Below are 16,650 nucleotides of genomic sequence, written 5' to 3' on the forward strand. Positions count from 1 at the left end.
TCAACATTTTTCATGCACCCTAGCCATTTCTTTTCCATCCTTCTCTATTTCTACTTCTTCTTTCTAGTTTCTACAAAGGAATTTAGAGAAAGAAATTAAAGGAGAGAGAGAGAGCAATAGTGCAGAGCCCATCCGGCCTAACATTAAAGAGCCAATTTATGTACCCTGGATTTGAGATGGACGACAAAGCTGAGTATTTTGCCTGCATCCATAGCTAAACAGAAAATGTTGGCACATCTCCTAATCGACGCTCATGTCAAAGTGCCGAGGGAATCCTGAAAATGCACGCATTTGAGGAAGTATCAACCATTGGTGTTGGCAGTAAGCCTTCACTCCATTTAGTGATAAATCTCCTGGATAGGTCAGAGCAACCGAGGGTCCTCGGCGTAAGATTGGGAAAATAAGTCGTCGGGCACACGAAACATTCAAAAATGGAAAGATTGGAAACAATACGCAAATATGGCGAATTTGAAGATCAAAAGCAGAACGTGTGGTATTCTAAGGTCTTACCTGCTCGCTGCCACCGGTGCCGTATTTGCCATGAAGCTGCAAGGAACACCACTGCATTATAACATATCCAGAGATGCTAAGGCCTCATATGCTCCAGCGAAGCTCAACTTTATGAAAAAATCTGTAGGATCGAGTAGGAGGATTTTCGCTTCAAAATAGTGCGCGAGCGCCTTGGCGAGCATCTGCCGGTAGAGCTCTTCAAGAGAGGAACTTGGCTTAAATTACTTGGTCCGAAGCAGCGGGAGAATGGCTAAGCAAAGTCCTTGAGCTGCTGTGATGAAGATGGCTTACCTACAGGGCCTGACAACAGAATCACACGGTTGGCCGGAGCAAGGTTCCTGGTGTATTTGGAGATCTCTGCTTGCTTCAGGTTAACGTACGCGGCGCTCGTCAGCACAACGCGTGTTTGCTCACTGCAAAGGGGAAAAGGGAGTCGCATAGATGAGGAATGTAGGAGATGAATAGCAAAATCTGTACACGCCAAAACAGAGCTTTAGGGGTCCACGAGGCTCACATCGCTCTCTCTTGACTGCCAGCTTCACTTTGATTTGCTCGGTTTGGAGCTCAAGTTCCCTCCACCGGAGCAGCTCCGAAGATTTAAGTTGACACTCGATATTGAAATGTTAGAATTAGACGATGAAGGTCCCATGCTACAAAATCTTCAGTTTTGTAGTTTATACATACATCCCTCCCAAACCTTTGCAGGCAGCTAGCTTTTATTCGCTTCCTAGAATAGGATAACAGAGTTAACAACACAGTTTCAGAAACAATTTGCTACTATATATCTTAGTATAGCTAACGAACCTGCAGTAACAAAAACCTTAACACCTAGGTGCTTTGCAATCTTTATAGCAAATGTACCGATTCCACTTGATCCACCATGGATCTGCACACAATGGAGATACCCAATCATCAGGGATGGTTGATTTCAATAAAGCACGATGTTTCCACTGTTGCACAGAGGTATTGTCATCATGATCCTACTCCATCTTATACAGATTGATGTGAATGTGTATACGCCGCCGGTGCCACATGCCTCTCATAAAATAGTCTGGGGTCACCGATTCAGCGATTTAAGTGAATGCTGGTGAACACAAACTGCCATTTTAAGCAACCACATTTTTTACATATTAATTTCTTAAAATTCTATGATTATGTTACGCCATGATCACTAAACTTATTTCATACTACAACACAATCAACATGAGATTTTTTTAGGATGAGCAACACGGCTTTTGAAGTTTGGATTACAACTAGACTTAGAAATTTGCTGAAACCTGGGCAAAGCTACTACTGCTCGGACAGGAGGAACATCAGGAATGTCGGATCTTCCGGCCGAATCAGAGCAGATGGCTATTCATCATAGATTCTTCTTCAGGCGATCGCGCCCTTAATCAATTCCACAGAGTTTATCGGGGTATTACCTAGCTTCATGGCCTTCATCGTCACTGGAATGGCAAGCTCGGGACGCTGCTGCTCCATGCACCGGTGGTAGAACACGGTGGCCACCACCGCGGAGTAGAGTTGCACGTCGGCGGACGGCAGAAGGTACCCGTACAGGCTGCCCAACAAAAGCAGGCACCCGCCCTGCGCCTGTCCGCAGTCAAGAGCAAACGCGTACACCGGGTAGGTGGCGAGGGGCAGCACGACGGTCACCACGAGCACCTGCAGAGCAGCCTCCTTCCAGCTCGCGGCCGCGGTCATGAGCCGCCACGCCCGATGGAGATGAGTAGCCGCGCCGGCGCCGCCACAACCGTGTCCGCCTTCATCTGTCGCCGCCGTCACCGACGCGTCGATGGCGACCGGGAAGACCGCGACGAGGCAGAGGCGGAAGAGGAGCGTGGCGTGGGAGACGAACAACAGTTTTGTTGCTGCCGGCGGGCGGCGGCGGAGAAGAGGATCTTGTCGAGGCTCTCGTTGAGGACGTACTCGTAGACGAGCAACTTCTCGTCGGCGCCGTGGGCGCAGTAGCCGAGCAGGTTGACGACGTTGCGGTGCTGGACGCGGGACAACAGGTTGGCCTCATTCTTGAACTCCCGCGCCCCCTGCCTGGACCCGGCGCCCAGTCGCTTGACGGCCACCTCCCGGGCGTCGGGGAGCCTGCCCAGGTACACGGGCCCGAAGCTGCCCCTCTTCTTCTCTCTCTCTCTCGATCTGGATAGGAAGGGGGCAGGAGGTCTGCGGGGTGGGGAAGACGGAGGTAATGGGACAGGGGTTTTGAAAAAATGAAACCTTTTTTTCCACTTAATGGAGGACTGCGGGTTGATTTCAATAAAACACAGGGGTTTTATGCAAAATTGCCACGACGGACGGCAGAAGCGCTCCGCGCTTTATTATTATATAAGGGAGATTTTTAGCGGTCAGAGTAGTTGAAGCTAACTAGCCATTACGTATTTTTTTGCTTATTCTTTTTTTCTCTATCAACAATTTCTTTTATAAAAAATGCATCGCATCAACAAGATTCAAACAAATAGTTAGTAGATCGGCTAGATGAAATGCATATCAACAACAACCAAAAACATGACATATCAGCCCAAAAGAATAAAATGATGGGCTAGAAGAAACAAACAAGCTAAATACAAAATACAATGATATTATGTGAATGAGACCATAGAAAATCTCAGCTAGCTGAGTTCTAGGCACACCCTTATGTTCATGTTAGCGGTTTGCGTAAAAAAAAACACTTAAGTGAATTTTTAAAATTTTAGAATTTATTTTTATTCTACAACGTCTACATAAACGCCCAGCGTTGTGAATGCTGTAAAACACCAGCAAATTCAGTTGGACTCCAAATTGTATTACTCAATGATGTTAGGTAGTACGGGAAGAAATGTAAACAACTGATCAAAACGAGTGTAATCATATCCCATAATTTGAATGATTTGAAGATTGCTCACAACGCCAGACAGGCACAGTGAGAGATTACGCCGAGTCATAATCAAGAGCGTATATATACAAGTAATAAAAATATCGTGTTTGAAAACAACATAAACTGGAATATCTTCCTGCCTACCCGCCCCTCTCTCTAAATAACGTGGCCTCGCTGTCGCTGGTCGTCTTCCCCATCCTCCATCCCGATCAAACGCTAGGGTTTCCCCGACCCACCCGCCCGCCCACTGAGCCCACCCCCGAACTCGTCCACCGCCGCCGCCATTGCCGCGGATTTGCACGGGCTACCCACCAAACCCGGCCGGAATCGGCCAAGAACGCGAACGCGAACGCGATTTGAAGCACACAAGCACCATAAGACCACCGCGATTCTCCCTCTGCCCCCTTCTAATTTCCTCTGTTTTTTTTGGACCCCGCGATAAGAACAGATCCGCCGGCGCGCAGGGTCTACGAGACCAGTGCGCGCGCGTGTGGAAGGCACACTGACTCGGACTGAGCTCGGATTCGATTCCCGCGATCTGTTCCTTCGGTGCCGCCGAGGACATGATCAAATCGACGGTGTATTTCGGGCACATCTCCATCGGGGAGGTGGAGCTGTGGCCCAAGGGGGAGACGAACGTGGCGGCGGCGCCGTGGGTGCGGGAGATCCGGGTGGACCGCCTCTCCCCGCCCAGCGAGCGGTGCCTGCCGCTCGCCGTGCTGCACACAGTGTCCTCCACCGCCCTCTGCTTCGTAATGGAGTCGAGGCCAAGCCCAACCACCGCTGACGGCGAGCCCCCCTCGTCGCTCGTTGCCATGCACACCGCTTGCCTCAGAGATAATAAGGTACTACTACATGAATCATTCCCAACGATCCCAAGACACAAAACAATTGAGTAGAAGTTCACCCCAACAAGGATTATTAATTAGAACACCAAATACCCTGTGAAAAAACTCCGCCGAGACATTTGCTGCATTAATTAGTGAGTACTACTATTACTCGGCATGCAGAATTTTGAAGATGCGTAGCTGACTAATGATACTACCTAGAAATGTACTCATTTATATCCTGGCCTGGTATTGCTGAATGACCAAGGTTTTAGGAGCAATGTTCATATTTCACTAACAGATCAATCATATTCTCAGACTCTTGGACACAAAATGTTGCTTCTCGAGGCAACATGAGAGATGATGAAGCGTTTTACCTTCTTCAACTTTCATGGACTTTAGACTTGACATTACTTGTTCTTAGCGGTTCATCATTGCAATTGAATATGAACACTGAACCACTCAGCTCCATGTACCGACAGAAATATTTGAGGCTGAGTGAAGTGTTGCATAATAATGTTTGAGTTTAACACACCGGTGTGCATGTAATTCATCTGCTGGCTACTTACTGGAACTTAGATTTTGTGAGAGCACAACTATATTAAGTCATATCTTTTGCCTTTGTAGTTCACCATATCGTAAACTTTAGTAGTAGTAACTGTGATCATGGCATTGCCATGAACATTCCTGTTTTAAGATTTTGATATAGATAGTTTTGAGCCAATCCATGCCTCACAATCTGTACCAAAATATCATGTACCTCGCCTTTTATTTCTTTTTTCTTTGTTAGGCATCTTTGTAAAGAGATGTGCTAAATGCCTTGGTATTCTCCTTTTAAGTGGGTGTGTTTTACAAATTTTCCTCCTTATTTCCTAGTTAAACATTTGTTCTGTTTGTCTTATCTCCTTCCGGTTAATTCCTTGTGCTTGCAGACAGCAGTTTTTCCACTTGGAATAGAAGAAATCCATTTAGTGGCAATGAAACCCAAGAGTAACTTGCCCAACCACGCATGTTTTTGGGGCTATAAAGTACCATTAGGCTTGTATAATTCTTGCTTGAGTATGTTGAATCTTCGTTGCCTTGGTATTGTGTTTGACCTTGATGAAACATTAATTGTTGCCAATACCACACGGTCCTTCGAAGACAGAATTGATGCACTCCAGAGAAAATTGAGTAAAGAGATTGATCCACAGCGTATTAGTGGTATGTTGGCAGAGATCAAGAGGTACCAAGAGGACAGGTCTATGCTAAAGCAGTATATAGATGGCGATCAAGTTAACGATGGTGGGAAAGTGTATAAAGTACAATCCGAGGTTGTCCCACCTTTATCTGATAATCATCAACCTATGATACGTCCTGTTATAAGGCTACAAGAGAGAAGTATTATATTGACACGTATAAATCCATCGGTACGTAGTTCATGACTTTGCTGTGGATTAAAAAAACATGTTGTCTCTGTATTTATTTGGTCATTTTTCACATGCTACAACATACCACCATAATTCGGATTATTTTATATATTGTGTTCAGTTGAAGTTTACTACCATAATTTATTCAATCTATCTTGTAATATTCCTAAGTTGCCTGTTTCTTTTTCTGAAAAAACCGGAACCTCTTTGGTTACAGACTCACAATATTCTCAGTTTGTTTCATGCATTACACAGTTGCTTGCAGAGCTTGAATCAAATTAAATGATGTCTTAGCCACAGCATTCACGGCAAGTTGCATGCATTGGATTTTGTGGATGACCAAATGTTCTTCTTTATTCTTGGGCCTGCTGATCTTTGTTTGCTTATCTTGGGTTTTGGTTCAACCATGTTTGCTTGCTGCTAGACTGTACAGTTTTTTCCGTCCTTTTTCCTGTCAGATAAGAGATACCAGTGTTCTGGTACGGTTAAGACCTGCTTGGGATGATCTCCGGAGCTACTTGATTGCAAGAGGTCGGAAACGATTTGAGGTGTATGTGTGCACAATGGCTGAGAGGGACTATGCCCTGGAAATGTGGAGGTTGCTTGATCCTGACTCTAGACTGATAAACTCTGTTCAACTTCCTCACAGGCTTGTCTGTGTCAAATCTGGTACGTATTAATATCCTTCCAATTATGGCAACTACAAAGCGTGCATAGTTCGTTTATATAATCTTTTAATCAAGTGTTGTTAATGAGTGAATCTCCTTACAATGATTTTTCATGTTCATGCAAATAATATTTATGAGGGCTTCCATCCTTTTGAGGTTAATGCTAAATTTACTCATCCAGGCTCTAAAAAGTCTTTGCTAAATGTATTCCATGATGGGTCTTGCCACCCTGGTATGGCCCTAGTTATTGATGACCGTTTGAAAGTTTGGGATGAGAAGGACCAATGTCGAGTTCACGTTGTTCCTGCCTTCTCTCCATATTATGCTCCACAGGCAGAGGTAATGTCTATTTGGATTGTATTCCAGCATAAGATTATCTTACTGTATTGTTTAAGGAGGTCACCCTGTCTTTAACTTACACAGGCGAACTTCCCTATTCCAGTTCTTTGTGTTGCCAGAAATGTTGCATGCAATGTTAGGGGCAGCTTCTTCAAGTAAGAACATCATCTTGGCTATATGCTACGACAGAAACTTGTTTCCTATTACATACACGGAAAACAATATTGAGTGATTTGCTGATGCAGAAATTTATGATCCAATTGACAGGGAATTTGATGAGGGTCTTCTACCATCGATCAGTGATGTTCATTTTGACGATGAATTAAATCATGTTCCGTCTTCGCCTGATGTTGGTAATTATTTGATTTCAGAGGTAAACTTTGTGGAGGTGGACTCTTCAGATTGACTCCCTCTAACTACTGAGTAACAGTGATTTTTTTCTTGTTAGGATGAGAATGCAGCAAGTTTGAATGTGAACAAAGATCCGCTGGCTTTTGATGGTATGGCAGATGCAGAGGTTGAGAGGAGAATGAAGGTTTGCACTTCTATTCCTTGTTCTTAATGTTTGTTATAAAAAGATGAACCGTGAAAGGAGTGATATCCAAGAAATGTGGTGGTGTATTGTGTGTGATCAAATTGAGTTCAAGGTGGATGATTGCCTAAATTCCACGATGCTTAACAATGCCTTGGCCATTTGTTATTAGGGTCAAAAGCAATACATGTTAGAATCAGAAAGACATTGTGATTTTTGTTCATTTAACTTGGGTTATGCCTGTAGAAGTATAATAAACGAAAATTCTTTCTCTTAAATATCATACTTAGTCATGGACCTTGGTGGTAGAGTGCATAACTTGAAACTCAACATGGTGGTTCATTTGTTGCTGAGTACAACGAGAGGCTCATTACCAACACTACCTTAAATCTTATTTAAAAAGTGGTAGTAGACACTATTGGGCTGTTGGATCAATGTTATGTTTGATCCAATATCGGAAGAGCAGAAGTGTACTCCTTCCCTTCGTAAATATATGATGTTTTGGACATGGATACATCCTCAACGTGCAACTTTGGCCATTACTTCTCATATGAATATGTGAGTGTTAATAGAATTATCATATTATGAAAGTATGTTTCATGACAAGTCTAATGATGCTATTTTCACTAGATCAATCTGAAAGCTTCTTAGATATACCGAGCCAAAGTTAGAGAAAATTGACTGCATGCTTTGATTCATTTCCGTACATGCGGAGGTAGTAGTTAACTGCTCGGCACAACATTTTTCGACATGTATGATCATTATCCACTAATTTATTGTTTTGTACATATCCATGCTCCAGCAGTAGTAACCCCTAAATTAACTATATGAAAGAATTCTTCTTTACTAAAAGTAAATGAGAGTGTTCGTTGTTTATTAGCTTTGACCTTCGTTTATATTGATGAAACAACTCATTGGCAATGCTAAACCTATGTCTATGCCTTATGGTGTTTTAACAAAAATGTCGAGGCTCTCTTTACATTTCTTAGTAACGGAGTATTACCTTTTTAATCATTTCTCTTAGTTATGTGTATCGATTTTTTTCTTTCAGGAAGCAGTTTGCAGTGTGCAAGCTGCGGATCCAGTGACAACAGATGTTGATGTTATGCCAGTAGCTGCTAACCAGCAACTTGCTACATCTTCATTTATTCCGTTAGCACCACCACTGGGCATGGTGCCTTTGAATAATGATCAAGGCCCTCAGCCTCCTTCAATCAGCTGGCCTGATGCTCAAGCTGGTCTGGTGGATCCTTCGCAAGGTTCTCCAGCTAGAGAAGAGGGTGAGGTTCCTGAGTCTGAGTTAGATCCTGACACAAGGAGAAGGCTTCTGATATTACAACATGGCCAAGACACAAGAGATCCTACACCACCCTTTGCTGCAGAACCTTCTGTACAAGTCTCAGTTCCTCCAGTGCAATCTCAGGGGAATTGGTTTCCTGTAGAGGATGAGATGGACCCAAGAAACTTAAATAGGACTTCAACGGATTTCCATTTAGAATCTGATGCTGTACCTAGTGATAAAAGTCATCCACCACATCAACCATACTTCCCTGCTCATGATAATCCTGTATTTTCCGATAGATTTAACCATCAGAACCAGAGATATTCTTCTCAGGTGAGTGGCCATCTAGTTTTCTTTTCATCTTTGTTCGTTAATGAGGTGATTCTAGACAATTTGGTGACAAGTGTTTTGTTTTACTCAGCTACCTCACAGTGAGGATCGTCGAATGCTTCAGAACCAGGCACCTACAACATATAGATCATTTTCTGGTATGTTTTGCTTTACCTTTGATATTTCTGATGTTCATTCAGGTTAGTAGCTGCCAATGTTCAGGAAATTGTGAACTGATTACTGCTCGGTCGGCTGGCAAGTAGGGGATTAATAGGTGAATCGGCCAGCTAACTGATTTATTGGCCAGTATTTTGAACAATGGCAGCTGCATAGGATAATGTATGGTCCTTTTGTCCCCACCGAACATAGGAGCTTAAGCTATTTAGAATATGCTGTTATAATCGCCTACCTTGTCCTATCCCTATAGAGTTGTATTTACTGTCATCTAAAATGAACATATCTAACTGTGTTTCTCATGTCTTGTTGACAACTGTTCATTTGGCGTAGTCTTCTGTGGTTAGATGATGAACTAAGATGTCACTTTATGCCAAGTATAATTAAATATCTGTGCACCTTCTCATGGTTTAATGCTCCAGTATACGTAAACCCATTGGTGTGTATTTCCTTCCGGTCAACAAAGAGAATAAGACTGATCGCCTTTTACCTGTTTGGTGAGCCTATATACATGGTCGGCTGGATGCTAATTCTGGGGCTAATCATAGAGGTGATCAAAATAAAAACTAGAAATGATTGCTCCCTTTTCTGCAGAAACTTCAACGTGGTTTATCTTGATCCATAACTTGTTCTGTTTGCTGCCTTGCTCAGTGGTGCTCCTGTTATCATGAAAAGTTTGCAATTTTAATGCCCCTGTGAAATTATTTGATTTGTGCTTTACTCTAGAGTATCTGAAATTGTATCTGCAATGTGAAGGAGAGGACATGGCAACCCAGCGTTTTCATTCAGGTCACAGAAGCAGCCAAATGGAGCCAGGACGTCAATTACAATACACAGAGACATCTGGTGCTGTATTGGAGGAGATTGCAGCGAAGTGTGGATTTAAGGTAGTTTTGATGCTACAGATCAGATATTGTTATCATCTTCAAGTATTAGCTTATCATATCTGCCTGTCTGGTGTATTTCTTCACTTGTTTCTAGGTTGAGTACAGATCAACTTTATGTGATACTACAGAGTTGCGATTCTCCATTCAGGTAAAATACAACTTCTTCTTATTGAAAATGTCAATGCCGTTCTTTTGTAAATAAATCACCTGTCAATGGATGATGAAAGTTTTCTTTTTATTGGAAATTGTGAAACTTGGTATGGATGCCAGGATGTAATATTGAGTAACACAAGTTACAGGAGGATAGGCACTATTGCACATTTATCAACGTTTTGCCAACTTTTTAAGTATGGTGCTGCATGCTCACTGTTCCATTCTTCTTGTCGCTGGCTCACTAGTGCGTCACGTTTTTATATTCCTTGTTTTCTGCGTGGACCTTTCAGATTTGGATTGTTGGAGAAAAAGTAGGTGAAGGAATGGGAAGAACAAGGAAAGAAGCGCAATATCAAGCTGCTAATATATCATTAAGAAATCTGGCTGGTGAGTTTATGCTGTACATCCTAGTCTCTTGTCTCCGTATGAAAAGTGATAGATATGCAAATAGGTGGTTGACAATGCAAATTGGAAACTGTTCAAGGGGGACTTTTTTAGTAGCCGACTTCTGACATCACCAACGTCTCGGAATTTTGGAACAACTTGTCATCCTGATTTTTGACACTAGTGGCCTTTTTAACTATTAATCATCTGAAGCCGATGAAACGTTTCTCTATTTGTTTGTGTGTCCATAATTTCTCAATTTCCATTGTTTTGACGGTCTGATCTGTGGGCATGTAGAAGGTATAAAATACTGTTGCTTTATTTTCTTTGAATGTAAATGCATGGTTTTGATCGATGAAATTTCTCTGCAGATAGATTTCTGTCATTCGATCCAGATAAGATGGCAGTTTCGAAGGATGATGGTTTTAGTAGCAATCCAAACAAATTCAAATATACAGGAAATGATGGGGATGATATAGTACCAGTTGCAAGCACGTCGGATGGGTCTAGATACATGCACGAGAGAGTTGATAACTCAACCAAATCTGCTGGTTCTGTTGCTGCTCTTAAGGAGCTTGTAAGTAGCTGCTTTAATTGTCAACTTTTGAACAAGTGTGTTTTGAACTCAGATATATCTTTTGATGTGTTGCAGTGTACAGCTGAGGGGTATAACTTAGTTTTCCAAGTTCAGCCATCTCCATTAGACAGTTTAACAAGGAAAGAAATTCATGCTCAGGTTATTACTTCATCTCCATAAATAGTTAAATACTCCCTCCGTCCTAAAATTCTTGTCTTAGGTTTGTCTAGAAATGGATGTATCTAAATACTAAAATGTGACTAGGTACATTCATACCTAGGCAAATCTAAGACAAGAATTTTGGAACGGAGGGAGTACTCATTAAGCTTTTATCTGATACATGGAACAGTATGCACACTTTAGGGTACTTAACAAAAGCTAACTTCCATTATTAACTTTATTATAAAAGTTAGCCCAAGATGTCTGAGATCTAGCTGTATGCCTTTATCTGATAGTCTGACATGGTGTTGTTTATTACTGTAAGGTAGTAGTATACAATTTGCTGTATGTTATCAACTTGTCATTGGTGGATGTTCTCCCTTAAAAACATTTTTGTTTGATGGGCTAACTATAAAAATTCATCAGGACTCACTTTCAGTATTTTTTTAGACCCATGCTTTCAATGTATCTTCTTATCGCTTGTCTTCGCCTTTTTAGATTGAAATAGGTGGGCAAATCCTGGGAAAAGGAGTTGGAGCAACATGGGAGGAAGCTAAGGTGCAGGTTGTAAGCTTACACAAGAGAAACATTTATTTATTTCTTTACTTCGTTCTTCTTGGATTTCTGAAATCAACAAATAAACTCATTTGTATGGGCATGGGTGTCTACTTTTATCTTACATTGAGCAAAATGAAGGGCTTTTTACCTTCATTACCATTCTTTCTGGATGCAATGTCTGATTGGTTTCCTATAAGGTGTCTAAAACCATTACCTTTTTCTTGGAAAAAAACCATTACTTTAAATTTTAAGAGTACACATGTTGTCTTCTTTTGATACAGTTACCTATAAGATTTGAATGAATATTTGTTGGATAAAGTGGGGTTTTTCTTGACCCAAATAATAAGTGAAACACGTGTGGCATGAAGCACTCCGGCCCTGACTTTTTTACAACTAAAGTTGCCATCCAAAAAGGAAAAAACAAACCCCAAAAAAACTGAAACTTGCCATTTGAAAAGAAAGTTACCATGCTTGACAACTGAAGTTGCCATCCTCGCGTCACTAAACTTGCCAAAAAAAACGTTCGGAGTTGCCATGTGTTCGTGCCACATGTGTGGCACTTATCAGGGTCCTTTCTGGATTATGACAGTTACCTTGCAGTGTTTCTGAACCTGTTCTTTTACATAATGTTGTGTTGTAGGCTGCCGATGGGGCTCTGGGAACTCTGAGATACATGCTTGGTCAACGTCCACAGAAACGGTCTGGATCTCCAAGGTGATTGTTGGCTAGTCTCTTGTTTGTTGTAGACCTGTAACATTCAGCACTCAAGTATTGGTGTGATCTGAGAAAGTTCTTTTGAAATGTGGCATCTTGGACTTTTTGCCATAGTACTAGGTTTTTGTCCGAACAAGACAGCAATTTTTGGGGGGCAAATAGACAGGGGGGCAAACAAAACAAGATTTGACCCTGAATTTGCTGGTATATGGGCCATTTATTTAGTGTTATTTGGCAAAAACTTCATGAGCTAGAAGTATGCAGCTTACACAACGAGGCTCACTTGTTTGCTGTTTAAGTTAGATAATTAATGAAATAGAAGTGACCATCCCAATGAGTTCATAATTTGATTCTATAAACCCTTGATAAACTGTTTGGAGGAAGTTTCATTACTACCTAGATTCCAGGCTAGCGGAAATGATGCTTGTTTGATTACATTTAGCTTGAAGGAAGATGAGTTCAATCTATTCCCTCTGTGTATTGAGTGATGCAAAGAATGCTCTACTATCCTAGCATTGTAGTCCTCTACTGTCCTAGCATTATAGTCAGTTTTATGCTTATCTTCTTCAGTTTAGGTAGTGGATGATGAAGATAGCTTAGTTTTGATTAGCAATGACCCCAATACTTTTTCCTTTTTCCACAGGTCATTTGGATCAAATTATAATAAGCGCTACAAGCCAGATTTCCAGCCGTTGGTACAAAGATTTCCTTCTGGCAGATACTCTAGGAATGACAGTCGAGTTCCCTGATCGTCGTGTCTGAATTCCATGGACACGATTCATTGGCGATTCATTGCAATCTGTGACCCCTGAAGAACTTCCATAATTGCAAGTTTGAGCGAGATGGTTGTGAAGGCAAGAAATAACTGTACACGCCCTTAGGTCTTGTTTTCGGTTTCTGAGTTCCCCTTCTTGCCCCACTATCATTTCTGAGCTAACCCCACAACAGGCGTGGCTTGCACGGAGCTGTTGCAATCTGTTGCCCGAGTGAGCCCGCAATGCTGCCCTATGACTCTCCTCGGATCTTTTATCTGTGATGCCACATCCGACGGAGGGAGTATTCGAGCAGGATGGCAGTGCAGCTGGTTAAGAGAGAGATAGTTTTTCATACTGCACAGCAGGTTAGCGCTGCGTTGCTCCTCAAATGGAAAGGGCTGAGCTTGAGTTGGCTGCTGATGTTCTCCATTTTTTTGTAGTTGGAGGCAGAGTATTTAGATTTTTTTCCCATTCAATCTCTCAGTACAGTGTTAATTGGTTGAGCCACTTGTAACTTGACGATTTGTCTCTAGCGCTGGCTGCTGTTTTTCAGGCTCTTGCAGCTGTCAGCATCATACTAGTAGCGTTTTTAAGCTGCCCTATATGAGCTTGGCATTTGTACAAACAACAGTGGACCTGATGAAGCTTATGCACTGTCCGGTTTTACGGCTAGGATGTTTTTCTTACGTCTGCAGTTTTTACGGATCAAATGAATTGTCGACGCCATCGCCATCGCCATGGGGTCTGAATGACATGGACGATTCAGGTATATTCACCTGCTATATCATATGACTCGTCACGCCATTTCTTTGAGCCAACTACCACTCTTACTCGGTACAGCTCAGACAAAACAACAACAGTTGCCTATCATTGAACAGTTGCATTAGCAATGCGTTGGCTTGCTTAAGTATCTTCCATCCATTGATAACATATCCTAGCTAGAATCACGTGGAACTCGATCTCTTAGGCAAGTCGTGCGCAAGTGCCGCGCTAATTAATTTAATTCTCAGGAATTACTAGTTGAAGAAACTTAGCTGGCTATCCTACTATTATTAACGATTTTGCAATGTTTGAATCCGTCATCACGCATTAGAACCATGTGCTCGCCCTCTCCGGGTCGCCATTTGAAGAGAATAAAGCAAGTTGTACAACTCGAACTGACCTTTGCTCTAAATTGAAGTGAACCTACAAGGACAAGGGACGCACACATGCATACTACTTATATATATACTCTTTGGGTCTCATAATATAAAAGCGTGTCAACAGTATATTTCATAATATAAGAGCGTTTTAACACAGTAATTCCTCCGTTTCTAAATATAAATATTTTTAGAGAACTTATTAAATGACTACATACGGATGTATATAGACACATTTTAGAATGTAGATTCACTTATTTTGCTCTTCACTCAATTTTTTATTTTGTTCTGTATACAGTTCCTTAGTATTTTTTTAAAACGAATTATATTTAGGAATGGAGGGAGTATATCCTAAATGCATGGCAAGCAAAGGCACTAAGGTTTCAGCTGACATCAGCAGTAACATGAGAATTAGTTGGTGATAGTAGCAAGTGTACTTAATTTTAACCTATCAGCAGCCATGATGCAGTCATGCGGATGGCGTCTCCTCCCTTCCCATGTTACAAAGACCGCGATTTTCGTTAGTCACTTGCCTCTTGCCAATGCGCATGGTGCAAGGGCCGGCCACCAACGCCATGGCTGCTACTCCTAGTCCTACAGCAACCCACGCTACCTCGCTCTTCTTCCCTCCCGCTCCGACCATGGCGCCAGCCCCTCGGAGGCCATTGCCATTGCTCCTCCTCTCCTTCTCCTTCCCCGTACTCCTCCTCCTCCTCTCCCTCGTCTTCCTCCTCTCGCACACCACCTTCAGCCTCCTCCTCTGCCCTCTCCTCCCGCAGTCACCTTCGAGGTCAGCAAATGGCACAAAGACCACTGATGCTGCCGCCGCTAGCCTTGACGTCTCCATGGACAGGACCCTGCTCGCGTTCCACGTCACGGCGTCGCCACCGCCGCCGGCGCCTCCTCCCCCTCTTGCTCGTACTCCACCGGTGAAGAGTAAGAAGAACAGCAAGAAGAGCTCCACGAAGCGAAACAAGGGCCTCTTCAAACGGCTCATCAGGCAAGCTCCCCGGACGCGGCAGTTCGCGGCGCGCACGGCCGAGCTCTTCGCGCCGCCGTCGCCGCAGCGGCCGTGCGCGCACCGCTTCTTCATGACGTGGCTGTCCCCGCTGGAGCAGTTCGGAAGCCGCGAGGCCCTCGTCCTGGAGACCCTCTTCCGGTGGCACCGCGACGCCTGCCTCCTCATGGCCTCCGACACCATGGACTCCCCGGGCGGCAGCGACAGGCTCCGGCCGTTCCTCGACCGCGGCTTCCGCGTCCGCGCCGCGTCGCCGGACCTGGCGCACCTCCTGCGCGGCACGCCGGCGGAATCCTGGCTCGGCGCGGTGCGGCGCGGGGAGGTCAGCCCGGGGAGCGTGCCGCTCGGGCAGAACCTCTCCAACCTCCTCCGCCTGGCGCTGCTCTACAAGTACGGCGGCGTCTACCTCGACGCCGACGTCGTCGTCCTCAGGCCCCTGTCGGGCCTCCGCAACGCCATCGGGGCGCAGGCCGTGGACGCGGCCACCGGCGACTGGATGCGGCTGAACAACGCCGTGATGGCGTTCGACCGGGGCCACCCGCTGCTGCGCGAGTTCATCGCCGAGTTCGCCGCCACGTTCGACGGCAGCAAGTGGGGCCACAACGGGCCCTACCTGGTGTCGAGGGTGACGCGCCGGTTGCCGGAGCTCGACGTCACGGTGCTGCCGCCGCGGGCGTTCTACCCCGTGGACTGGACCAAGATCGGCGGGCTGTTCCTCGCGCCCAAGGACAGGAAGGAAGACAAGTGGGTGCAGGCCAAGGTGGATAACATCAGAGCTGAGAGCTTCGGCGTCCATCTGTGGAACAGGGAGAGCAGAGGGATCGAAATGGAGGAGGGAAGCGTGATCCGAAGGTTGATTTCAGACGGCTGCCTGTTCTGCAATTCTTCAGTGGTTGCATGACAGGAGAGCCATAGAGCTGCATGCAGAAAGATGAGAGACCGGCTTCGGCTGGGGCGTGTCGTGTTTCCGTTGGCAAACTGTACATCTTACTTACAGGCAATAAATACACTTTTTACCTAAATAATTGTAGTTAAAAAAAACTAGTTTGCTTCTCTCCATTATAATTAATTAGATACAGAAAAATATAAAACATAGAACAGTGATTTTGCAAAAGTGCTGCACCCACGTAGACCTACGGCCTCCTTTATGTAAACTTTCCTAATCAATCTCTCCATTATCCCTCCCCTAGTTTCGTCCAACAAAAAAAATGTCACCTTTTCGAACCGTTACTTCATAACTAAAATACATTGTCTCAGAAACCTACTAAAAGACTAGAAAAAAAAGAATAAGCGAGTTCAAGGCAAAACCTAAAAGACTAGAAAAAAAAATAAGCGAGTTCAGGGCAACACGAGAAAATCCAATGCC

At 43.8% G+C, this 16,650-nt stretch overlaps 3 protein-coding genes across 5 annotated transcripts; 2 read left to right on the forward strand and 1 right to left on the reverse strand.

Annotated features, from left to right (window-relative positions):
- Positions 1-274: 274 nt before the first annotated feature.
- On the reverse strand, positions 275-2,214 carry LOC123428659. Its single transcript, XM_045112852.1, has 6 exons — positions 1,935-2,214; positions 1,025-1,073; positions 802-923; positions 619-706; positions 511-546; positions 275-405 (listed from the first exon to the last, which is right to left on the reverse strand). The coding sequence occupies exons 1-6, from the start codon at positions 2,212-2,214 to the stop codon at positions 363-365; spliced, it is 618 nt and encodes a 205-aa protein (XP_044968787.1). The 3' UTR covers positions 275-362.
- A 1,406-nt stretch (positions 2,215-3,620) lies between these two features.
- Positions 3,621-13,799, forward strand: LOC123427316 (RNA polymerase II C-terminal domain phosphatase-like 1). 3 transcript variants are annotated; one of them, XM_045111322.1, is made up of 17 exons: positions 3,621-4,224; positions 5,139-5,615; positions 6,074-6,284; positions 6,465-6,622; positions 6,707-6,777; positions 6,890-6,995; positions 7,071-7,157; positions 8,206-8,769; positions 8,858-8,924; positions 9,697-9,827; positions 9,922-9,975; positions 10,271-10,367; positions 10,736-10,941; positions 11,017-11,100; positions 11,599-11,664; positions 12,299-12,372; positions 13,016-13,799. In XM_045111322.1, exons 1-17 carry the CDS (start codon positions 3,943-3,945, stop codon positions 13,119-13,121), a joined length of 2,841 nt encoding a protein of 946 aa, XP_044967257.1. In that variant the 5' UTR covers positions 3,621-3,942; the 3' UTR covers positions 13,122-13,799. The 3 variants fall into 3 exon arrangements, with proteins under 3 accessions (XP_044967257.1, XP_044967258.1, XP_044967259.1); XM_045111323.1 differs by having other exon boundaries at positions 11,599-11,658; XM_045111324.1 differs by lacking the exons at positions 10,736-10,941; positions 11,017-11,100; positions 11,599-11,664; positions 12,299-12,372; positions 13,016-13,799 and adding an exon at positions 10,098-10,174 and having other exon boundaries at positions 10,271-10,310.
- A 1,020-nt stretch (positions 13,800-14,819) lies between these two features.
- LOC123430568 (uncharacterized protein At4g19900-like) lies at positions 14,820-16,306 on the forward strand. Its single transcript, XM_045114426.1, has one exon. The coding sequence runs from the start codon at positions 14,842-14,844 to the stop codon at positions 16,183-16,185; it is 1,344 nt and encodes a 447-aa protein (XP_044970361.1). The 5' UTR covers positions 14,820-14,841; the 3' UTR covers positions 16,186-16,306.
- Positions 16,307-16,650: the final 344 nt, after the last annotated feature.

The sequence above is a fragment of the Hordeum vulgare genome, chromosome 2H (genome assembly GCF_904849725.1).
Source record: "Hordeum vulgare subsp. vulgare chromosome 2H, MorexV3_pseudomolecules_assembly, whole genome shotgun sequence".
NCBI lineage: Eukaryota > Viridiplantae > Streptophyta > Magnoliopsida > Poales > Poaceae > Hordeum > Hordeum vulgare.

Excerpts from the sequence above, each read along its gene's own strand:
- LOC123428659 (XM_045112852.1), bottom strand. The coding sequence starts at position 2,214 with ATGACCGCGGCCGCGAGCTGGAAGGAGGCTGCTCTGCAGGTGCTCGTG. Across the intron at positions 1,074-1,934 it reads GATGAAGGCCATGAAGCTAG|CTCCAAACCGAGCAAATCAA; the intron begins GTAATACCCCGA and ends AGGGAACTTGAG. Across the intron at positions 406-510 it reads GCACCGGTGGCAGCGAGCAG|CTTATTTTCCCAATCTTACG; the intron begins GTAAGACCTTAG and ends TGTGCCCGACGA.
- LOC123427316 (XM_045111322.1), top strand. The coding sequence starts at position 3,943 with ATGATCAAATCGACGGTGTATTTCGGGCACATCTCCATCGGGGAGGTG. Across the intron at positions 6,623-6,706 it reads ATTATGCTCCACAGGCAGAG|GCGAACTTCCCTATTCCAGT; the intron begins GTAATGTCTATT and ends TAACTTACACAG. Across the intron at positions 9,828-9,921 it reads CAGCGAAGTGTGGATTTAAG|GTTGAGTACAGATCAACTTT; the intron begins GTAGTTTTGATG and ends ACTTGTTTCTAG.
- LOC123430568 (XM_045114426.1), top strand. The coding sequence starts at position 14,842 with ATGGCTGCTACTCCTAGTCCTACAGCAACCCACGCTACCTCGCTCTTC.